The sequence below is a fragment of the Somniosus microcephalus genome, chromosome 4, assembly GCF_052327205.1.
Source record: "Somniosus microcephalus isolate GS21.2 chromosome 4, FLI_Smic_1.0, whole genome shotgun sequence".
Taxonomy (NCBI): Eukaryota; Metazoa; Chordata; class Chondrichthyes; order Squaliformes; family Somniosidae; genus Somniosus; species Somniosus microcephalus.
In genome coordinates this window covers 157,027,505-157,051,272 of record NC_140990.1, presented here as the reverse complement: position 1 = coordinate 157,051,272, position 23,768 = coordinate 157,027,505, and the positions used below count along the sequence as shown (strand labels likewise).

At 54.8% G+C, this 23,768-nt stretch overlaps 1 protein-coding gene across 1 annotated transcript in view; it reads right to left on the bottom strand.

Moving 5' to 3' along the window:
- Nucleotides 1–23,768, bottom strand: part of map3k13 (mitogen-activated protein kinase kinase kinase 13) — a 265,870-nt gene that overhangs the window by 167,837 nt on the left and 74,265 nt on the right. The window contains 1 exon segment of the mRNA XM_085985387.1: nt 19,946–20,083. Within this exon segment, the coding sequence (XP_085841513.1) occupies nt 19,946–20,083 (138 nt within the window).

Genomic DNA, 23,768 nt, shown 5'->3' with positions numbered 1-23,768 from the left:
TGTGTCGGTGTTGGGTTTCCCACTGTGTCGGTGTTGGGTTTCCCACTGTGTGGGTTTCCCATTGTGTCGGTGTTGGGTTTCCCACTGTGTCGGTGTTGGGTTTCCCACTGTGTCGGTGTTGGGTTTCCCCCTGTGTCGGTGTTGGGTTTCCCACTGTGTCGGTGTTGGGTTTCCCACAGTGTCGGTGTTGGGTTTCCCACTGTGTCGGTGATATGTTTCCCACTGTGTCGGTGTTGGGTTTCCCACTGTGTCGGTGATGGGTTTCCCACTGTGTCGGTGTTGGGTTTCCCACTGTGTCGGTGTTGGGTTTCCCACTGTGTCGGTGTTGGGTTTCCCACCGTGTCGGAGTTGGGTTTCCCACTGTGTCGGTGATGGGTTTCCCACCGTGTCGGTGTTGGGATTCCCATTGTGTTGGTGTTGGGTTTCCCACCGTGTCGGTGTTGGGCTTCCCACTGTGATAGTGATGGGTTTCCCACTGTGTCGGTGATGGGTTTCCCACTGTGTCCGTGATGGGTTTCCTACTGTGTTGGTGTTGGGTTTCCCATTGTGTCGGTGTTGGGTTTCGCACTGTGTCGGTGATGCGTTTCCCACCGTGTCGGAGTTGGGTTTCCCACTGTGTCGCTGTTGGGTTTCCCACCATGTCGGAGTTCGGTTTCCCACTGTGTCGCTGTTGGGTTTCCCACTGTGTCGGTGTTGGGTTTCCCACCATGTCGGAGTTGGGTTTCCCACTGTGTCGGTGTTGGGTTTCCCACTTTGTTCGTGATGGATTTCGCATTGTGTCGGTGTTGGGTTTCCCACCGTGCCGGTGTTGGGTTTCCCACTGTATCGGTGATGTGTTTCCCACTGTGTCGGTGATGGGTTTCCCACTGTGTCGGTGCTGTGTTTCCCACTGTGTCGGTGATGGGTTTCCCACTGTGTCAGTGATGGGTTTCCCACTGTGTCGGTGATGGGTTTCCCATTGTGTCGGTGTTGGGTTTCCCACCGTGTCGGTGATGGGTTTCCCCCTGTGTCGGTGATGGGCTTCCCACTGTGTCGGTGATGGGTTTCCATTTTGTCGGTGTTGTGTTTCCTACTGTGTCAGTGTTGGGTTTCCCATTGTGTTAGCGTTGGGTTTCCCACTGTGTCGGTGATGGGTTTCCCACTGTATCGGTGTTGGGTTTCCCACTGTGTCGGTGTTGGGTTTCCCACTGTGTCGGTGTTGGGTTTCCCACTGTGTCGGTGATGGGTTTCCCACTGTATCGGTGTTGGGTTTCCCACTGTGTCGGTGTTGGGTTTCCCATTGTGTCGGTGTTGGGTTTCCCATTGTGTCGGTGTTGGGTTTCCCATTGTGTCAGTGATGGGTTTCCCACCGTGTCGGTGTTGGGTTTCCCACCGTGTCGGTGTTGGGATTCCCATTGTGTCGGTGTTGGGTTTCCCACCGTGTCGGTGTTGGGTTTCCCACAGTGTCGGTGTTCGGTTTCCCATTGTGTCGGTGATGGGTTTCCCATTGTGTAGGTGATGGGTTTCCCACTGTGTCGGTGATGGGTTTCCCACCGTGTCGGTGATGGGTTTCCCATTGTGTCGGTGATGGGTTTCCCACTATGTCGGTGTTGGGTTTCCCACTGTGTCGGTGTTGGGTTTCCCACCGTGTCGGTAATGGGTTTCCCCCTGTGTCGGTGATGGGTTTCCCATTGTGTCGGTGTTGGGTTTCCCACTGTGTCGGTGTTGGGTTTCCCCCTGTGTCGGTGATGGGCTTCCCACTGTGTCGCTGATGGGTTTTCATTTTGTCGGTGTTGTGTTTCCCAGTGTGTCAGTGTTGGGTTTCCCATTGTGTTAGTGTTGGGTTTCCCACTGTGTCGGTGATGGGTTTCCCACTGTGTCGGTGTTGGGTTTCCCACTGTGTCGGTGTTGGGTTTCCCACTGTGTCGGTGTTGGGTTTCCTACTGTGTCGGTGTTGGGTTTCCCACTGTGTCGGTGTTGGGTTTCCCACTGTGTCGGTGATGGGTTTCCCACTGTGTCGGTGTTGGGTTTCCCACTGTGTCGGTGTTGGGTTTCCCACTGTGTGGGTTTCCCATTGTGTCGGTGTTGGGTTTTCCACAGTGTCGGTGTTCGGTTTCCCATTGTGTTGGTGATGGTTTTCCCACTGCATCGGTGATGGGTTTCCCACTGTGTCGGTGTTGGGTTTCCCAGTGTGTCAGTGTTGGGTTTCCCACTGTGTCGGTGTTGGGTTTCCCACTGTGTCGGTGTTGGGTTTCCCACCGTGTCGGTAATGGGTTTCCCACTGTGTCGGTAATGGGTTTCCCCGTGTCGGTGATGGGTTTCCCACTGTGTCGGTGTTGGGTTTCCCACTGTGTCGGTGTTGGGTTTCCCACTGTGTGGGTTTCCCATTGTGTCGGTGTTGGGTTTCCCACTGTGTCGGTGTTGGGTTTCCCACTGTGTCGGTGTTGGGTTTCCCCCTGTGTCGGTGTTGGGTTTCCCACTGTGTCGGTGTTGGGTTTCCCACAGTGTCGGTGTTGGGTTTCCCACTGTGTCGGTGATATGTTTCCCACTGTGTCGGTGTTGGGTTTCCCACTGTGTCGGTGATGGGTTTCCCACTGTGTCGGTGTTGGGTTTCCCACTGTGTCGGTGTTGGGTTTCCCACTGTGTCGGTGTTGGGTTTCCCACCGTGTCGGAGTTGGGTTTCCCACTGTGTCGGTGATGGGTTTCCCACCGTGTCGGTGTTGGGATTCCCATTGTGTTGGTGTTGGGTTTCCCACCGTGTCGGTGTTGGGCTTCCCACTGTGATAGTGATGGGTTTCCCACTGTGTCGGTGATGGGTTTCCCACTGTGTCCGTGATGGGTTTCCTACTGTGTTGGTGTTGGGTTTCCCATTGTGTCGGTGTTGGGTTTCGCACTGTGTCGGTGATGCGTTTCCCACCGTGTCGGAGTTGGGTTTCCCACTGTGTCGCTGTTGGGTTTCCCACCATGTCGGAGTTCGGTTTCCCACTGTGTCGCTGTTGGGTTTCCCACTGTGTCGGTGTTGGGTTTCCCACCATGTCGGAGTTGGGTTTCCCACTGTGTCGGTGTTGGGTTTCCCACTTTGTTCGTGATGGATTTCGCATTGTGTCGGTGTTGGGTTTCCCACCGTGCCGGTGTTGGGTTTCCCACTGTATCGGTGATGTGTTTCCCACTGTGTCGGTGATGGGTTTCCCACTGTGTCGGTGCTGTGTTTCCCACTGTGTCGGTGATGGGTTTCCCACTGTGTCAGTGATGGGTTTCCCACTGTGTCGGTGATGGGTTTCCCATTGTGTCGGTGTTGGGTTTCCCACCGTGTCGGTGATGGGTTTCCCCCTGTGTCGGTGATGGGCTTCCCACTGTGTCGGTGATGGGTTTCCATTTTGTCGGTGTTGTGTTTCCTACTGTGTCAGTGTTGGGTTTCCCATTGTGTTAGCGTTGGGTTTCCCACTGTGTCGGTGATGGGTTTCCCACTGTATCGGTGTTGGGTTTCCCACTGTGTCGGTGTTGGGTTTCCCACTGTGTCGGTGTTGGGTTTCCCACTGTGTCGGTGATGGGTTTCCCACTGTATCGGTGTTGGGTTTCCCACTGTGTCGGTGTTGGGTTTCCCATTGTGTCGGTGTTGGGTTTCCCATTGTGTCGGTGTTGGGTTTCCCATTGTGTCAGTGATGGGTTTCCCACCGTGTCGGTGTTGGGTTTCCCACCGTGTCGGTGTTGGGATTCCCATTGTGTCGGTGTTGGGTTTCCCACCGTGTCGGTGTTGGGTTTCCCACAGTGTCGGTGTTCGGTTTCCCATTGTGTCGGTGATGGGTTTCCCATTGTGTAGGTGATGGGTTTCCCACTGTGTCGGTGATGGGTTTCCCACCGTGTCGGTGATGGGTTTCCCATTGTGTCGGTGATGGGTTTCCCACTATGTCGGTGTTGGGTTTCCCACTGTGTCGGTGTTGGGTTTCCCACCGTGTCGGTAATGGGTTTCCCCCTGTGTCGGTGATGGGTTTCCCATTGTGTCGGTGTTGGGTTTCCCACTGTGTCGGTGTTGGGTTTCCCCCTGTGTCGGTGATGGGCTTCCCACTGTGTCGCTGATGGGTTTTCATTTTGTCGGTGTTGTGTTTCCCAGTGTGTCAGTGTTGGGTTTCCCATTGTGTTAGTGTTGGGTTTCCCACTGTGTCGGTGATGGGTTTCCCACTGTGTCGGTGTTGGGTTTCCCACTGTGTCGGTGTTGGGTTTCCCACTGTGTCGGTGTTGGGTTTCCTACTGTGTCGGTGTTGGGTTTCCCACTGTGTCGGTGTTGGGTTTCCCACTGTGTCGGTGATGGGTTTCCCACTGTGTCGGTGTTGGGTTTCCCACTGTGTGGGTTTCCCATTGTGTCGGTGTTGGGTTTTCCACAGTGTCGGTGTTCGGTTTCCCATTGTGTTGGTGATGGTTTTCCCACTGCATCGGTGATGGTTTTCCCACTGTGTCGGTGTTGGGTTTCCCACTGTGTCGGTGATGGGTTTCCCACTGTGTCCGTGATGGGTTTCCTACTGTGTCGGTGTTGGGTTTCCCACTGTTTCGGTATTGGGTTTCCCACCGTGTCGGTGTTGGGTTTCCCACCGTGTCGGTGTTGGGTTTCCCACCGTGTCGGTGTTGGGTTTCCCACTGTCGGTGTTGGGTTTCCCATTGTGTCGGTGTTGGGTTTCCCACTGTGTCGGTGTTGGGTTTCCCACTGTGTCGGTGATGGGTTCCCCCCTGTGTCGGTGTTGGGTTTCTAACTGTGTCGGTGTTGGGTTTCCCACTGTGTCGGTGTTGGGTTTCCCACTGTGTCGGTGTTGGGTTTCCCACTGTATCGGTGTTGGATTTCCCACTGTATCGGTGATGGGTTGCCCCCTGTGTCGGTGTTGGGTTTTGTGTTGGGTTTCCCACCGTGTCGGTGATGGGTTTCCCACCGTGTCGGTAATGGGTTTCCCACTGTGTCGGTGTTGGGTTTCCCACAGTGTCGGTGTTGGGTTTCCCATTGTGTCGGTGTTGGGTTTCCCACAGTGTCGGTGTTGGTTTTCCCACTGTGTCGGTGATATGTTTCCCACTGTGTCGGCGTTGGGTTTCCCACTGTGTCGGTGATATGTTTCCCACTGTGTCGGTGATGGGTTTCCCACTGTGTCGGTGATGGGTTTCCCACTGTGTCGGTGATGGGTTTCCCACTGTGTCGGTGATGGGTTTCCCATTGTGTCGGTGTTGGGTTTCCCACCGTGTCGGTGATGGGTTTCCCACTGTGTCGGTGTTCGGTTTCCCACTGTGTCGGTGTTGGGTTTCCCACTGTGTCGGTGTTCGGTTTCCCACTGTGTCGGTGTTGGGTTTCCCACTGTGTCGGTTTTGGGTTTCCCACCGTGTCGGTACTGAGTTTCACCCTGTGTCGGTGATGGGTTTCCCACTGTGTCGGTGATGGGTTTCCCATTGTGTCGGTGTTGGGTTTCCACTGTGTCGGTGATGGGTTTCCCACTGTGTCGGTGTTGGGTTTCCCATTGTGTCGGTTTTGGGTTTCCCACTGTGTCGGTGTTGGGTTTCCCATTGTGTCGGTGTTGGGTTTCCCATTGTGTCGGTTTTGGGTTTCCCACAGTGTCGGTGTTGGGTTTCCCGTTGTGTCGGTGTTGGGTTTCCCACTGTGTCGGTGTTGGGTTTCCCACTGTGTCGGTGTTGGGTTTCCCACCATGTCGGTAATGGGTTTCCCCCTGTGTCGGTGATGGGTTTCCCACTGTGTCGGTGATGGGTTTCCCACTGTGTCAGTGTTGGGTTTCCCACTGTGTCTGTGTTGGGTTTCCTACTGTGTCGGTGTTGGGTTTCCCACTGTGTCGGTGTTGGGTTTCCCACTGCGTCGGTGATGGGTTTCCCACTGTGTCGGTGTTGGGTTTCCCACTGTGTCGGTGATGGGTTTCCCACTGTGTCGGTGTTGGGTTTCCCACTGCGTCGGTGATGGGTTTCCCACTGTGTCGGTGATGGGTTTCCTACTGTGTCGGTGATGGGTTTCCCACTGTGTCGGTGTTGGGTTTCCCACTGTGTCGGTGATGGGTTTCCTACTGTGTCGGTGATGGGTTTCCCACTGTGTCGGTGTTGGGTTTCCCACTGCGTCGGTGATGGGTTTCCCACTGTGTCGGTGTTGGGTTTCCCACTGTGTCGGTGTTGGGTTTCCCACTGTGTCGGTGTTGGGTTTCCCACCGTGTCGGTAATGGGTTTCCCACTGTGTCGGTAATGGGTTTCCCCCTGTGTCGGTGATGGGTTTCCCACTGTGTCGGTAATGGGTTTCCCCCTGTGTCGGTGATGGGTTTCCCACTGTGTCGGTGTTGGGTTTCCCCCTGTGTCGGTGTTGGGTTTCCCACTGTGTCGGTGTTGGGTTTCCCACTGTGTCGGTGTTGGGTTTCCCACCGTGTCGGTAATGGGTTTCCCACTGTGTCGGTAATGGGTTTCCCCCTGTGTCGGTGATGGGTTTCCCACTGTGTCGGTAATGGGTTTCCCCCTGTGTCGGTGATGGGTTTCCCACTGTGTCGGTGTTGGGTTTCCCATTGTGTCGGTGTTGGGTTTCCCACTGTCGGTTTTGGGTTTCCCACTCTGTCGGTGTTGGGTTTCCCACTGTGTCGGTGTTGGGTTTCCCACTGTGTCGGTGTTGGGTTTCCCACTGTGTCGGTGTTGGGTTTCCCCCTGTGTCGGTGTTGGGTTTCCCACTGTGTCGGTGTTGGGTTTCCCACAGTGTCGGTGTTGGGTTTCCCATTGTGTCGGTGATGGGTTTCCCATTGTGTCGGTGATGGGTTTCCCACCGTGTCGGTGATGGGTTTCCCATTGTGTCGGTGATGGGTTTCCCACTATGTCGGTGTTGGGTTTCCCACTGTGTTGGTGTTGGGTTTCCCACCGTGTCGGTAATGGGTTTCCCCCTGTGTCGGTGATGCGTTTCCCATTGTGTCGGTGTTGGGTTTCCCACTGTGTCGGTGATGGGCTTCCCACTGTGTCGGTGTTGGGTTTCCCACTGTGTCGGTGTTGGGTTTCCTACTGTGTCGGTGTTGGGTTTCCCACTGTGTCGGTGTTGGGTTTCCCACTGTGTGGGTTTCCCACTGTGCCGGTGTTGGGTTTCCCACCGTGTGGGTTTCCCACTGTGTCGGTGATGGGTTTCCCATTGTGTCGGTGATGGGTTTCCCACTATGTCGGTGTTGGGTTTCCCACTGTGTCGGTGTTGGGTTTCCCACCGTGCCGGTGATGGGTTTCCCCCTGTGTCGGTGATGGGTTTCCCATTGTGTCGGTGTTGGGTTTCCCACTGTGTCGGTGTTGGGTTTCCGCCTGTGTCAGTGATGGGCTTCCCACTGTGTCGCTGATGGGTTTCCATTTTGTCGGTGTTGTGTTTCCCAGTGTGTCAGTGTTGGATTTCCCACTGTGTCGGTGATAGGTTTCCCACTGTGTCGGTGTTGGGTTTCCCACTGTGTCGGTGTTGGGTTTCCCACTGTGTCGGTGTTCGGTTTCCTACTGTGTCGGTGTTGGGTTTCCCACTGTGTCGGTGTTGGGTTTCCCACTGTGTCGGTGATGGGTTTCCCACTGTGTCGGTGTTGGGTTTCCCACTGTGTCGGTGTTGGGTTTCCCATTGTGTTGGTGATGGTTTTCCCATTGTGTCGGTGTTGGGTTTTCCACAGTGTCGGTGTTCGGTTTCCCATTGTGTTGGTGATGGTTTTCCCACTGTATCGGTGATGGGTTTCCCACTGTGTCGGTGTTGGGTTTCCCACTGTGTCGGTGATGGGTTTCCCACTGTGTCCGTGATGGGTTTCCCACTGTGTCGGTGATGGGTTTCCCACTGTGTCGGTGATGGGTTTCCCACTGTGTCGGTGTTGGGTTTCCCACCGTGTCAGTGTTGGGTTTCCCACTGTGTCGGTGTTGGGTTTCCCATTGTGTCGGTGTTGGGTTTCCCACCGTGTCGGTAATGGGTTTCCCACTGTGTCGGTGTTGGGTTTCCCACTGTGTAGGTGATGGGTTTCCCACTGTGTCGGTGTTGGGTTTCCCACTGTGTCGGTGTTGGGTTTCCCACTGTGTGGGTTTCCCATTGTGTCGGTGTTGGGTTTCCCACTGTGTCGGTGATGGGTTTCCCACTGTGTCGGTGTTGCGTTTCCCACAATGTCGGTGATGGGTTTCCCCCTGTGTCGGTGTTGGGTTTCCCACCGTGTCGGTGTTGGGTTTCCCACCGTGTCGGTGATGGGTTTCCCACCGTGTCAGTAATGGGTTTCCCACTGTGTCGGTGATGGGTTTCCCCCTGTGTCGGTGTTGGGTTTCCCACCGTGTCGGTGTTGGGTTTCCCACCGTGTCGGTGATGGGTTTCCCACCGTGTCAGTAATGGGTTTCCCACAATGTCGGTGTTGGGTTTCCCATTGTGTCGGTGTTGGGTTTCCCACTGTGTCGGTGTTGGGTTTCCCACTGTGTCGGTGTTGGGTTTCCCACTGTGTCGGTGATATGTTTCCCACTGTGTCGGTGATGGGTTTCCCACTGTGTCGATGATGGGTTTCCCACTGTGTCGGTGATGGGTTTCCCACTGTGTCGGTGATGGGTTTCCCACTGTGTCGGTGATGGGTTTCCCATTGTGTCGGTGTTGGGTTTCCCACTGTGTCGGTGATGGGTTTCCCACTGTGTCGGTGTTCGGTTTCCCACTGTGTCGGTGTTGGGTTTCCCACTGTGTCGGTGTTGGGTTGCCCACTGCGTCGGTGTTGGGTTTCCCACTGTGTCGGTGTTGGGTTTCCCACTGTGTCGGTGTTGGGTTTCCCACCGTGTCGGAGTTGGGTTTCCCACTGTGTCGGTGATGGGTTTCCCACCGTGTCGGTGTTGGGATTCCCATTGTGTTGGTGTTGGGTTTCCCACCGTGTCGGTGTTGGGCTTCCCACTGTGATAGTGATGGGTTTCCCACTGTGTCGGTGATGGGTTTCCCACTGTGTCCGTGATGGGTTTCCTACTGTGTTGGTGTTGGGTTTCCCACTGTGTCGGTGATGTGTTTCGCACTGTGTCGGTGATGCGTTTCCCACCGTGTCGGAGTTGGGTTTCCCACTGTGTCGGTGTTGGGTTTCCCACCGTGTCGCTGTTGGGTTTCCCACCATGTCGGAGTTCGGTTTCCCACTGTGTCGCTGTTGGGTTTCCCACTGTGTCGGTGTTGGGTATCCCACTGTGTTCGTGATGGATTTCGCATTGTGTCGGTGTTGGGTTTCCCACCGTGCCGGTGTTGGGTTTCCCACTGTATCGGTGATGTGTTTCCCACTGTGTCGGTGATGGGTTTCCCACTGTGTCGGTGCTGTGTTTCCCACTGTGTCGGTGATGGGTTTCCCACTGTGTCGGTGATGGGTTTCCCACTGTGTCGGTGATGGGTTTCCCATTGTGTCGGTGTTGGGTTTCCCACCGTGTCGGTGATGGGTTTCCCCCTGTGTCGGTGATGGGCTTCCCACTGTGTCGGTGATGGGTTTCCATTTTGTCGGTGTTGTGTTTCCTACTGTGTCAGTGTTGGGTTTCCCATTGTGTTAGCGTTGGGTTTCCCACTGTGTCGGTGATGGGTTTCCCACTGTGTCGGTGATGGGTTTCCCACTTTGTCGGTGTTGGGTTTCCCACTGTGCCGGTGATGGGTTTCCCCACTGTGTCGGTGATGGGTTTCCCACTGTGTCGGTGATGGGTTTCCCATTGTGTCGGTGATGGGTTTCCCACTGTGTCGGTGTTGGGTTTCCCACCGTGTCGGTGTTGGGATTCCCATTGTGTCGGTGTTGGGTTTCCCACCGTGTCGGTGTTGGATTTCCCACTGTGTCGGTGATGGGTTTCCCATTGTGTCGGTGATGGGTTTCCCATTGTGTCGGTGTTGGGTTTCCCACCGTGTCAGTGTTGGGTTTCCCACTGTGTCGGTGATGGGTTTCCCATTGTGTCGGTGATGGGTTTCCCACTGCGTTGGTGATGGATTTCCCATTGTGTCGGTGTTGGGTTTCCCACCGTGTCGGTGATGGGTTTCGCACCGTGTCGGTAATGGGATTCCCCCTGTGTCGGTGATGGGTTTCCCACTGTGTCGGTGATGGGTTTCCCATTGTGTCGGTGTTGGGTTTCCCACTGTTGGTTTTGGGTTTCCCACTCTGTCGGTGTTGGGTTTCCCATTGTGTCGGTGTTGGGTTTCCCACTGTGTCGGTGTTGGGTTTCCCACTCTGTCGGTTTTGGGTTTCCCACTGTGTCGGTGTTGGGTTTCCCACTGTGTCGGTGTTGGGTTTCCCACTGTGTCGGTGTTGGGTTTCCCACAGTGTCGGTGTTGGGTTTCCCATTGTGTCGGTGATGGGTTTCCCATTGTGTAGGTGATGGGTTTCCCACTGTGTCGGTGTTGGGTTTCCCACCGTGTCGGTGATGGGTTTCCCATTGTGTCGGTGATGGGTTTCCCACTATGTCGGTGTTGGTTTTCCCACTGTGTCGGTGTTGGGTTTCCCACCGTGTCGGTAATGGGTTTCCCCCTGTGTCGGTGATGGGTTTCCCATTGTGTCGGTGTTGGGTTTCCCACTGTGTCGGTGTTGGGTTTCCCCCTGTGTCGGTGATGGGCTTCCCACTGTGTCGCTGATGGGTTTCCATTTTGTCGGTGTTGTGTTTCCCAGTGTGTCAGTGTTGGGTTTCCCATTGTGTTAGTGTTGGGTTTCCCACTGTGTCGGTGATGGGTTTCCCACTGTGTCGGTGTTGGGTTTCCCAATGTGTCGGTGTTGGGTTTCCCACTGTGTCGGTGTTGGGTTTCCCACTGTGTCGGTGATGGGTTTCCCACTGTGTCGGTGTTGGGTTTCCCACTGTGTCGGTGTTGGGTTTCCCACTGTGTCGGTGTTGGGTTTCCCACTGTGTCGGTGTTGGGTTTCCCACTGTGTCGGTGTTGGGTTTCCCACTGTGTCGGTGTTGGGTTTCCCACTGTGTGGGTTTCCCATTGAGTCGGTGTTGGGTTTTCCACAGTGTCGGTGTTCGGTTTCCCACTGTGTCGGTGTTGGGTTTCCCATTGAGTCGGTGTTGGGTTTTCCACAGTGTCGGTGTTCGGTTTCCCATTGTGTCAGTGATGGGTTTCCCATTGTGTTGGTGATGGTTTTCCCACTGTATCGGTGATGGGTTTCCCACTGTGTCCGTGATGGGTTTCCTACTGTGTCCGTGATGGGTTTCCTACTGTGTCGGTGTTGGGTTTCCCACTGTTTCGGTATTGGGTTTCCCACCGTGTCGGTGTTTGGTTTCCCACCGTATCGGTGTTGGATTTCCCACCGTGTCGGTGTTGGGTTTCCCACCGTGTCGGTGTTGGGTTTCCCACCGTGTCGGTGTTGGGTTTCCCACCATGTCGGTGTTGGGTTTCCCACCGTGTCGGTGATGGGTTTCCCACTGTGTCGGTGTTGGGTTTCCCACTGTGTCGGTGATGGGTTTCCCACTGTGTCGGTGTTGGGTTTCCCACTGTGTCGGTGATGGGTTTCCCACTCTGTCGGTGTTGGGTTTCCCACTGTGTCGGTGATGGGTTTCTCACTGTGTCGGTGTTGGGTTTCCCACTGTGTCGGTGTTGGGTTTCCCACTGTGTCGGTGATGGGTTTCTCACTGTGTCGGTGTTGGGTTTCTCACTGTGTCGGTGTTGGGTTTCCCACTGTGTCGGTGTTGGGTTTCCCACTGTGTCGGTGTTGGGTTTCCCACTGTATCGGTGATGGGTTTCCCCCTGTGTCGGTGTTGGGTTTCCCACCGTGTCGGTGTTGGGTTTCCCACCGTGTCGGTGATGGGTTTCCCACCGTGTCGGTAATGGGTTTCCCACTGTGTCGGTGTTGGGTTTCCCACTGTGTGGGTTTCCCATTGTGTCGGTGATGGGTTTCCCCCTGTGTCGGTGTTGGGTTTCCCACCGTGTCGGTGTTGGGTTTCCCACCGTGTCGGTGATGGGTTTCCCACCGTGTCGGTAATGGGATTCCCCCTGTGTCGGTGATGGGTTTCCCACTGTGTCGGTGATGGGTTTCCCATTGTGTCGGTGTTGGGTTTCCCACTGTTGGTTTTGGGTTTCCCACTCTGTCGGTGTTGGGTTTCCCATTGTGTCGGTGTTGGGTTTCCCACTGTGTCGGTGTTGGGTTTCCCACTCTGTCGGTTTTGGGTTTCCCACTGTGTCGGTGTTGGGTTTCCCACTGTGTCGGTGTTGGGTTTCCCACTGTGTCGGTGTTGGGTTTCCCACAGTGTCGGTGTTGGGTTTCCCATTGTGTCGGTGATGGGTTTCCCATTGTGTAGGTGATGGGTTTCCCACTGTGTCGGTGTTGAGTTTCCCACCGTGTCGGTGATGGGTTTCCCATTGTGTCGGTGATGGGTTTCCCACTATGTCGGTGTTGGTTTTCCCACTGTGTCGGTGTTGGGTTTCCCACCGTGTCGGTAATGGGTTTCCCCCTGTGTCGGTGATGGGTTTCCCATTGTGTCGGTGTTGGGTTTCCCACTGTGTCGGTGTTGGGTTTCCCCCTGTGTCGGTGATGGGCTTCCCACTGTGTCGCTGATGGGTTTCCATTTTGTCGGTGTTGTGTTTCCCAGTGTGTCAGTGTTGGGTTTCCCATTGTGTTAGTGTTGGGTTTCCCACTGTGTCGGTGATGGGTTTCCCACTGTGTCGGTGTTGGGTTTCCCAATGTGTCGGTGTTGGGTTTCCCACTGTGTCGGTGTTGGGTTTCCCACTGTGTCGGTGATGGGTTTCCCACTGTGTCGGTGTTGGGTTTCCCACTGTGTCGGTGTTGGGTTTCCCACTGTGTCGGTGTTGGGTTTCCCACTGTGTCGGTGTTGGGTTTCCCACTGTGTCGGTGTTGGGTTTCCCACTGTGTCGGTGTTGGGTTTCCCACTGTGTGGGTTTCCCATTGAGTCGGTGTTGGGTTTTCCACAGTGTCGGTGTTCGGTTTCCCACTGTGTCGGTGTTGGGTTTCCCATTGAGTCGGTGTTGGGTTTTCCACAGTGTCGGTGTTCGGTTTCCCATTGTGTCAGTGATGGGTTTCCCATTGTGTTGGTGATGGTTTTCCCACTGTATCGGTGATGGGTTTCCCACTGTGTCCGTGATGGGTTTCCTACTGTGTCCGTGATGGGTTTCCTACTGTGTCGGTGTTGGGTTTCCCACTGTTTCGGTATTGGGTTTCCCACTGTGTCGGTGTTGGGTTTCCCACCGTATCGGTGTTGGATTTCCCACCGTGTCGGTGTTGGGTTTCCCACCGTGTCGGTGTTGGGTTTCCCACCGTGTCGGTGTTGGGTTTCCCACCATGTCGGTGTTGGGTTTCCCACCGTGTCGGTGATGGGTTTCCCACTGTGTCGGTGTTGGGTTTCCCACTGTGTCGGTGATGGGTTTCCCACTGTGTCGGTGTTGGGTTTCCCACTGTGTCGGTGATGGGTTTCCCACTCTGTCGGTGTTGGGTTTCCCACTGTGTCGGTGATGGGTTTCTCACTGTGTCGGTGTTGGGTTTCCCACTGTGTCGGTGTTGGGTTTCCCACTGTGTCGGTGATGGGTTTCTCACTGTGTCGGTGTTGGGTTTCTCACTGTGTCGGTGTTGGGTTTCCCACTGTGTCGGTGTTGGGTTTCCCACTGTGTCGGTGTTGGGTTTCCCACTGTATCGGTGATGGGTTTCCCCCTGTGTCGGTGTTGGGTTTCCCACCGTGTCGGTGTTGGGTTTCCCACCGTGTCGGTGATGGGTTTCCCACCGTGTCGGTAATGGGTTTCCCACTGTGTCGGTGTTGGGTTTCCCACTGTGTGGGTTTCCCATTGTGTCGGTGTTGGGTTTGCCACAGTGTCGGTGTTGGGTTTCCCATTGTGTCGGTGTTGAGTTTCCCACTGTGTCGGTGTTGAGTTTCCCACTGTGTCGGTGATGGGTTTCCCCCTGTGTCGGTGTTGGGTTTGCCACAGTGTCGGTGTTGGGTTTCCCATTGTGTCGGTGTTGAGTTTCCCACTGTGTCGGTGTTGGGTTTCCCACTGTGTCGGTGTTGGGTTTCCCACTGTGTCGGTGATATGTTTCCCACTGTGTCGGTGTTGGGTTTCCCACTGTGTCGGTGTTGGGTTTCCCACTGTGTCGGTGTTGGGTTTCCCACTGTGTCGGTGTTGGGTTTCCCACTGTGTCGGTGTTGGGTTTCCCACTGTGTCGGTGTTGGGTTTCCCACTGTGTCGGTGATGTGTTTCCCACTGTGTCGGTGTTGGGTTGCCCACTGCGTCGGTGTTGGGTTTCCCACTGTGTCGGTGTTGGGTTTCCCACCGTGTCGGAGTTGGGTTTCCCACTGTGTCGGTGATGGGTTTCCCACCGTGTCGGTGTTGGGATTCCCATTGTGTCGGTGTTGGGTTTCCCACCGTGTCAGTGTTGGGCTTCCCACTGTGATAGTGATGGGTTTCCCACTGTGTCGGTGATGGGTTTCCCACTGTGTCCGTGATGGGTTTCCTACTGTGTTGGTGTTGGGTTTCCCACTGTGTCGGTGATGTGTTTCGCACTGTGTCGGTGATGGGTTTCCCACCGTGTCGGAGTTGGGTTTCCCACTGTGTCGGTGTTGGGTTTCCCACTGTGTCGCTGTTGGGCTTCCCACCATGTCGGAGTTCGGTTTCCCACTGTGTCGCTGTTGGGTTTCCCACTGTGTCGGTGTTGGGTTTCCCACCATGTCGGAGTTGGGTTTCCCACTGTGTTCGTGATGGATTTCCCATTGTGTCGGTGTTGGGTTTCCCACCGTGTCGGTGTTGGGTTTCCCACTGTGTCGGTGAAGTTTTTCCCACTGTGTCGGTGTTGGGTTTTCCACCGTGTTGGTGTTGGGTTTCCCATTGTGTCGCTGTTGGGTTTCTCACCGTGTCGGTGTTGGATTTCCCACTGTGTCGCTGATGGGTTTCCCAATGTGTCGGTGATGGGTTTCCCACTGTGTCGGTGATGGGTTTCCCATTGTGTCGGTGTTGGATTTCCCACTGTGTCGGTGATGGGTTTCCCATTGTGTCGGTGTTGGGTTTCCCACTGTGTCGGTGATGGGTTTCCCACTGTGTCGGTGTTGGGTTTCCCACTGTGTCGGTGTTGGATTTCCCACTGTGTCGGTGATGGGTTTCCCACCGTGTCGGTAATCAGTTTCAACCTGTGTCGGTGATGGGTTTCCCACTGTGTCGGTGATGGGTTTCCCATTGTGTCGGTGTTGGGTTTCCACTGTGTCGGTGATGGGTTTCCCACTGTGTCGGTGTTGGGTTTCCCACTGTGTCGGTGTTGGGTTTCCCATTGTGTCGGTGTTGGGTTTCCCATTGTGTCGGTGTTGGGTTTCCCACCGCGTCGGTGTTGGGTTTCCCACCGCGTCGGTGTTGGGTTTCCCACCGTGTCGGTGTTGGGTTTCCCACCGTGTCGGTGATGGGTTTCCCCCTGTGTCGGTGATGGGTTTCCCACTGTATTGGTGTTGGGTTTCCCACTGTGTCGGTGTTGGGTTTCCCACTGTGTCGGTGTTGGGTTTCCCACCGTGTCGGTGATGGGTTTCCCCCTGTGTCGGTGATGGGCTTCCCACTGTGTCGGTGATGGGTTTCCATTTTGTCGGTGATGTGTTTCCCATTGTGTTGGTGTTGTGTTTCCCACTGTGTCGGTGTTGGGTTTCCCACTGTGCCGGTGATGGGTTTCCCCACTGTGTCGGTGATGGGTTTCCCACTGTGTCGGTGATGGGTTTCCCATTGTGTCGGTGATGGGTTTCCCACTGTGTCGGTGTTGGGTTTCCCACCGTGTCGGTGTTGGGATTCCCATTGTGTCGGTGTTGGGTTTCCCACCGTGTCGGTGTTGGATTTCCCACTGTGTCGGTGATGGGTTTTCCATTGTGTCGGTGATGGGTTTCCCATTGTGTCGGTGATGGGTTTCCCACTGCGTTGGTGATGGATTTCCCATTGTGTCGGTGTTGGGTTTCCCACCGTGTCGGTGATGGGTTTCGCACCGTGTCGGTAATGGGATTCCCCCTGTGTCGGTGATGGGTTTCCCACTGTGTCGGTGATGGGTTTCCCATTGTGTCGGTGTTGGGTTTCCCACTGTTGGTTTTGGGTTTCCCACTCTGTCGGTGTTGGGTTTCCCATTGTGTCGGTGTTGGGTTTCCCACTGTGTCGGTGTTGGGTTTCCCACTCTGTCGGTTTTGGGTTTCCCACTGTGTCGGTGTTGGGTTTCCCACTGTGTCGGTGTTGGGTTTCCCACTGTGTCGGTGTTGGGTTTCCCACAGTGTCGGTGTTGGGTTTCCCATTGTGTCGGTGATGGGTTTCCCATTGTGTAGGTGATGGGTTTCCCACTGTGTCGGTGTTGGGTTTCCCACCGTGTCGGTGATGGGTTTCCCATTGTGTCGGTGATGGGTTTCCCACTATGTCGGTGTTGGTTTTCCCACTGTGTCGGTGTTGGGTTTCCCACCGTGTCGGTAATGGGTTTCCCCCTGTGTCGGTGATGGGTTTCCCATTGTGTCGGTGTTGGGTTTCCCACTGTGTCGGTGTTGGGTTTCCCACTGTGTCGGTGATGTGTTTCCCACTGTGTCGGTGTTGGGTTGCCCACTGCGTCGGTGTTGGGTTTCCCACTGTGTCGGTGTTGGGTTTCCCACCGTGTCGGAGTTGGGTTTCCCACTGTGTCGGTGATGGGTTTCCCACCGTGTCGGTGTTGGGATTCCCATTGTGTCGGTGTTGGGTTTCCCACCGTGTCAGTGTTGGGCTTCCCACTGTGATAGTGATGGGTTTCCCACTGTGTCGGTGATGGGTTTCCCACTGTGTCCGTGATGGGTTTCCTACTGTGTTGGTGTTGGGTTTCCCACTGTGTCGGTGATGTGTTTCGCACTGTGTCGGTGATGGGTTTCCCACCGTGTCGGAGTTGGGTTTCCTACTGTGTCGGTGTTGGGTTTCCCACTGTGTCGCTGTTGGGCTTCCCACCATGTCGGAGTTCGGTTTCCCACTGTGTCGCGGTTGGGTTTCCCACTGTGTCGGTGTTGGGTTTCCCACCATGTCGGAGTTGGGTTTCCCACTGTGTTCGTGATGGATTTCCCATTGTGTCGGTGTTGGGTTTCCCACCGTGTCGGTGTTGGGTTTCCCACTGTGTCGGTGAAGTTTTTCCCACTGTGTCGGTGTTGGGTTTTCCACCGTGTTGGTGTTGGGTTTCCCATTGTGTCGCTGTTGGGTTTCTCACCGTGTCGGTGTTGGATTTCCCACTGTGTCGGTGATGGGTTTCCCAATGTGTCGGTGATGGGTTTCCCACTGTGTCGGTGATGGGTTTCCCATTGTGTCGGTGTTGGATTTCCCACTGTGTCGGTGATGGGTTTCCCATTGTGTCGGTGTTGGGTTTCCCACTGTGTCGGTGATGGGTTTCCCACTGTGTCGGTGTTGGGTTTCCCACTGTGTCGGTGTTGGATTTCCCACTGTGTCGGTGATGGGTTTCCCACCGTGTCGGTAATCAGTTTCAACCTGTGTCGGTGATGGGTTTCCCACTGTGTCGGTGATGGGTTTCCCATTGTGTCGGTGTTGGGTTTCCACTGTGTCGGTGATGGGTTTCCCACTGTGTCGGTGTTGGGTTTCCCACTGTGTCGGTGTTGGGTTTCCCATTGTGTCGGTGTTGGGTTTCCCATTGTGTCGGTGTTGGGTTTCCCACCGCGTCGGTGTTGGGTTTCCCACCGCGTCGGTGTTGGGTTTCCCACCGTGTCGTTGTTGGGTTTCCCACCGTGTCGGTGATGGGTTTCCCCCTGTGTCGGTGATGGGTTTCCCACTGTATTGGTGTTGGGTTTCCCACTGTGTCGGTGTTGGGTTTCCCACTGTGTCGGTGTTGGGTTTCCCACCGTGTCGGTGATGGGTTTCCCCCTGTGTCGGTGATGGGCTTCCCACTGTGTCGGTGATGGGTTTCCATTTTGTCGGTGATGTGTTTCCCATTGTGTTGGTGTTGTGTTTCCCACTGTGTCGGTGTTGGGTTTCCCACTGTGTCGGTGATGGTTTCTCACTGTGTCGGTGATGGGTTTCCCACTGTGTCGGTGCTGTGTTTCCCACTGTGTCGGTGATGGGTTTCCCACTGTGTCGGTGATGGGTTTCCCACTGTGTCGGTGATGGGTTTCCCATTGTGTCGGTGTTGGGTTTCCCACCGTGTCGGTGATGGGTTTCCCACTGTGTGTGTTTCCCATTGTGTCGGTGTTGGGTTTCCCACAGTGCCGGTGTTGGGTTTCCCACCGTGTCGGTGATGGGTTTCCCCCTGTGTCGGTGATGGGCTTCCCACTGTGTCGGTGATGGGTTTCCATTATGTCGGTGACGGGTTTCCCATTGTGTCGGTGTTGTGTTTCCCACTGTGTCGGTGTTGGGTTTCCCATTGTGTTAGTGTTGGGTTTCCCACTGTGTCGGTGATGGGTTTCCCACTGTGTCGGTGATGGGTTTCCCACTTTGTTGGTGTTGGATTTCCCACTGTGTCGGTGATGGGTTTCCCATTGTGTCGGTGTTGGGTTTCCCATTGTGTCGGTGATGGGTTTCCCACTGTGTCGGTGTTGGGTTTCCCACCGTGTCGGTGTTGGGATTCCCACTGTGTCGGTGATGGGTTTCCCATTGTGTCGGTGATGGGTTTCCCATTTGTCGGTGTTGGGTTTCCCACCGTGTCGGTGTTGGGTTTCCCACTGTGTCGGTGATGGGTTTCCCATTGTGTCGGTGATGGGTTTCCCACTGTGTTAGTGATGGGTTTCCCATTATGTCGGTGTTGGGTTTCCCACTGTCGGTTTTGGGTTTCCCACTCTGTCGGTGTTGGGTTTCCCACTGTGTCGGTGTTGGGTTTCCCACTGTGTCGGTGTTGGATTTCCCATTGTGTCGGTGATGGGTTTCCCACTGTGTCGGTGTTGGGTTTCCCACTGTGTCGGTGTTGGATTTCCCATTGTGTCGGTGTTGGGTTTCCCGCTGTGTCGGTGATCGGTTTCCCATTGTGTCGGTGTTGGGTTTCCCACTGTGTCGGTGATGGGTTTCCCATTGTGTCGGTGATGGGTTTCCCACTGTGTCGGTGATGGGTTTCCCACTGTGTCGGTGTTGGGTTTCCCACTGTGTCGGTGTTGGGTTTCGCATTGTGTCGGTGTTGGGTTTCCCACTGTATCGGTGTTGGGTTTCCCACTGTGTCGGTGATCGGTTTCCCACTGTGTCGGTGTTGGGTTTCCCACTGTGTCGGTGTTGGGTTTCCCACTGTGTCGGTGATGGGTTTCCCACTGTGTCGGTGATTGGTTTCCAACTGTGTCGGTGTTGGATTTCCCATTGTGTCGGTGATGGGTTTCCCATTGTGTCGGTGTTGGGTTTCCCACTGTGTCGGTGTTGGGTTTCCCACTTTGTCTTTGATGGATTTCCCACTGTGTCGGTGATAGATTTCCCACTGTGTCGGTGATGGATTTCCCACTGTGTCGTTGTTGGGTTTCCCACTGTGTCGGTGTTGGGTTTCCCACTCTGTCGGTGTTGGATTTCCCATTGTGTCGGTGTTGGGTTTCCCACTGTGTCGGTGATGGGTTTCCTACTGTGTCGGTGTTGGGTTTCCCACTGTGTCGGTGATGGATTTCCCACTGTGTCGGTGTTGGGTTTCCCACTGTGTCGGTGATGGGTTTCCCACTTTGTCGGTGTTGGGTTTCCCACTGTGTCGGTGTTGGGTTTCCCACTGTGTCGGTGTTGGGTTTCCCACTGTGTCGGTGTTGGGTTTCCCATTGTGTCGGTGTTGGGTTTCGCAGTGTGTCTGTGTTGGGTTTCCCACTGTGTCGGTGTTGGGTTTCCCACTGTGTCGGTGTTGGGTTTCCCACCGTGTCGGTGTTGGGTTTCGCACTGTGTCGGTGATGGGGTTTCGCACTATGTTGGTGTTGTGTTTCCCACTGTGTCGGTGATGGGTTTCCCACTGTGTCGGTGATGGGTTTCCCATTGTGTCATACACCCAGCTGATCAAAAATGAAAGCTTTCTTTCCTTGATGATGAAGACTCTTAGGGAGCAGAGTCTTCAGGCTGCCTCAGAACGTTAACTAGCCCCGCTGAAACTAAGTAATCAGTCAGTCCGTCTACACGCTCACTCACCGCTTCCCCTGGGCTCCAGGTTTGTGGCTTGACGCCTTCTTCTTGATCAGTTTCTCCACGGCATTGCTGCGGATTATCGGTCTGACCAGGTGCCGCTTGTATGTTCCTGGGTACTTCTTCTCCACAGCTTGTTCACGTCTGTAAACAACAAAACAGCCTTAGCGCTCCCTGAAGGAGAGTCTTATCTCTACAAGTCCGTGCTTTGAACTGGTGGATAAAGGCACAGGCCCCACACATGAGGTATGATTGATGGTTGGTGCTGGGTTAACCTGGGGAACAGTCGTGGAGACCCTACAATTAGCATTAGTGTCCCCTGGGCCAGGACGGGGGACATCAGTCAGGGTTCCCGTGACCCCTGCTGGAAAGGTCATTTGGGTGAGGGTAGGACCAAGCCCAGAGGTGACGCAGCCTCCCGACACTCATTGCCTGGGTCACTTGGGGGTAAGATACGGGAGAGGTACCAGAGCCTGTGGAACAGTCCCATCAACCACATTCAGTGACTGCAGGTGGAGGTGGGGTGAAAATGAAAAGAATGTCTGCTGTATGGCACACATGTACAGATGAGAGAAGCCACTGGAGACCACCTGGCTCAGTCTTCTATAGACACAGACAACCCCTCCCTCACCACCACCTCCTGAAGGACAACTCGGGATGGGCAATAAATACTGGCCTTGCCAGTGACACCCACATCCTAAGAATGATTAAAAAAGTATCTAACTCTAGAATGACTCCCGAACATCAGTCCTGAATCTGCTTTTTATAGGTTTCTACCTGTGTCCCCTTATCTTACAACAACAACAATTTGTATCTATATAGCGCCTTTAACGTAGTAAAACGTCCCAAGGCGTTTCACAGGAGCATTATAAAACAAAATATGACACCAAGCCACATAAGGAGATATTAGGGCAGGTAACCAAAAGCTTGGTGAAAGAGGTAGGTTTTAAGGAGCGTCTTAAAGGAGGAAAGAGAGGTAGCGAGGCAGAGAGGTTTAGGCAACAGAAGGCATGGCCACCAATGGTTGAGCAATTACAATCAGGGATGCTCAAGAGGGCAAAATTAGAGGAGTGCAGATATCTCGGTGGGGGTGGGAGGGGGGGGCAGCGGTGTTTGTGGGGCTGGTGGAGATTATAGAGATAGGGTGGGGCGAAGCCATGGAGGGATTTGAAAACAAGGATGAGAATTTTAAAATTGAGGCGTTGCTTAACCGGGAGCCAATGTAGGTCAGCGAGCACAGGGGTGATGGGTGAACGGGACTTGGTGTGAAAGATATGTAGCTTTTCCATTCCTACGAGCAACTGGATTGGCAGTGCCCGAGGATGTGTAGAAAAGAGATTAACCTTCAGGAAGACTTGGACTTCCACAAAGACTTTGATAAAGTGCCGCATGAAAGGCTCTCACACACATTTAAGATAGTAGGTATCCTAGGTAAAACTTGAGGGCGGGGGGAGGCGGTTAAACTGAATTGGTTGAAAGAGCGGAAGCAGCGGTTTTGGCTACGGAGTCTATAATGATGTTATTGTGGCGGAGCCACTAAAGGACTCAGATCGTTTGTATATAATTCCCTTTAACAACATGTTAGCTACAGCCTGAGTCTGTATCTTTATTTATACTGTTTACTTGTACAGAGCGTGATTACTTTAACAGCGCGGGTAAACGCGATGACGTCACGCCATACATCACGTGATCCCCCACTGGCGGGAAGAACGTGATGACGTCATGACGTCAACCACGGGACCAGCCAGCAGTCCTCGTGGAGCCTCCGAACTGAATAGACCTACACTCGATGTTCTCCTGCAGTTACTTGTTTAAACCTGTTAGTTTCCATTAAACTTCGTTTTGTTTAAGCGCCTGAGTGGACCTCAGTCTTTGGATAGGTACTAGACATTCCTACATTGGTGACCCCGACTTTCGCGAATGGTTTTCACTGAAGATAATCAACATGGAAACGAACACCGTTACCTTGAAGCTACCGCAGTTCTGGGAGCAACAATCAGCCGCGTGGTTCATCCAGGCTGAAGCCCAGTTCGCCATCAGGGACATCGTTGCAGATCGGACCCGTTATTATTACGTGGTCTCCGCCATCGACAACGCCACAGCCTTGCAGATCGTCAGCCTACTTGGTAGTCTGCCTACTGATCGCAAGTATGGCACCTTAAAGGCGCGGTTGCTGCAGGTCTTCGGGCTCACGAAGTCGGAGCGCGCCCGCTGGCTGCTCGCTATGCCTGGCCTCGGGGACTCCAAGCCGTCCGAGCTCAGGAGCCAGATGCTCACGCTCCTCAGGACCGAGCCGGAATGCTTCCTCTTCAGGGAGCTATTCCTCAGCCTACTCCCGGAGCAAGTTCAGGCTGCCCTAGCCAGGTCCGAAGTCACAGACTGCGCGGAGCTTGCTGCCGAAGTGGACAAGATCTTCGCGGTGACACAACAGCACTGCGCGGCCACGAGGCGCCCATCCCCCACAGACGCTGCTCCAGCTCCTCAATCAGCGGGGTTGTGCTTTTACCACGCCCGTTTTGGCACAAAAGCAAGATGCTGCCGCCCTCCCTGCAGTTTTTCGCACAAAAAAAAACATCTACAGACACCCTGGCGAAAGAGGACCGGGTCTAACGAGTGCCCCACGGCTGCGATGGCCATCGGAGATTCAGGGAAGCTTGTCTTCATCACCGACTCCCTATCTGGTCAATGTTTCCTTTGCGACACCGGGGCGCAGTGTAGCATCCTACCTGCGTCAAATCTCGATACACTAGCTGGGGGCCACGGCCCCGCCCTCGCGGCGGTTAATGGCGCGGCCGTTCGGACCTTCGGAAGGTGGCGGGTCCAGGTGTGTTTCGGCGGCCAGCGTTTCCACTGGGAATTCATCACGGCCAAAGTCATGCAGGCCATCCTTGGGGCGGATTTTTTGTGCGCCAACGGCCTCCTGGTCGATGTCAGGCACCGCCGGTTGATCAATGCGGCCACGTTCCACTCCATCCCATGCCACCGCGGTAACGCCGTGCCGCACACTGTCTTCTGTGCGTTCCCACCTCCAGACGACTTCACTCGGCTCCTCAGAGAGTTCCCAGATCTGACCAGGCCCACTTTCTCTTCCTCGGCTACTAAACATGGTGTAGAACATCACATCACCACCACCGGGCCCCCGGTTTACGCACGGGCCCGACGACTTGAACCCGGCAAGCTCGCGGCTGCAAAAGCGGAGTTCGACACGATGGAGCGGCTGGGGATTATTCGCCGGTCGAATAGTCCCTGGTCTTCGCCTCTCCACATTGTTCCGAAACCCAGCGGCGGATGGCGGCCATGCGGCGACTACCGACGCCTGAATGACGCCACTACTCCTGATCGGTACCTGATCCCACATATCCAAGATTTCTCGGCCCATTTGGCGGGAAATACCTTTTTTTCGAAGGTCGACCTCGTCCGCGGTTACCACCAGGTCCCCGTGCACCCGCAAGACGTCCCGAAAACCGCAGTCATCACCCCATTCGGCCTGTTCGAATTTCTGCGGATGCCGTTTGGCTTGAAGAACACTGCACAGGCTTTCCAGCGCTTAATGGACTCCGTGCTCTGGGACCTAAAATTCCTCTTTGTCTACCTCGACGACATCCTCATCGCCAGCCCTAGCAAAGAGGAGCACTTCTGCCATTTGCGCACCCTCTTCACACGCCTCAGTCAATTCGGTTTGATTATCAACCCGGCCAAGTGCCAGTTCGGCCTGCAGCGGATTGATTTCTTGGGCCACCGCATCACATCAGACGGCGCAATTCCCTTACAGACGAAGGTCGAGGCGGTTACATCTTTCCCGCGCCCGCAGACCGTCAAGGCCCTACAG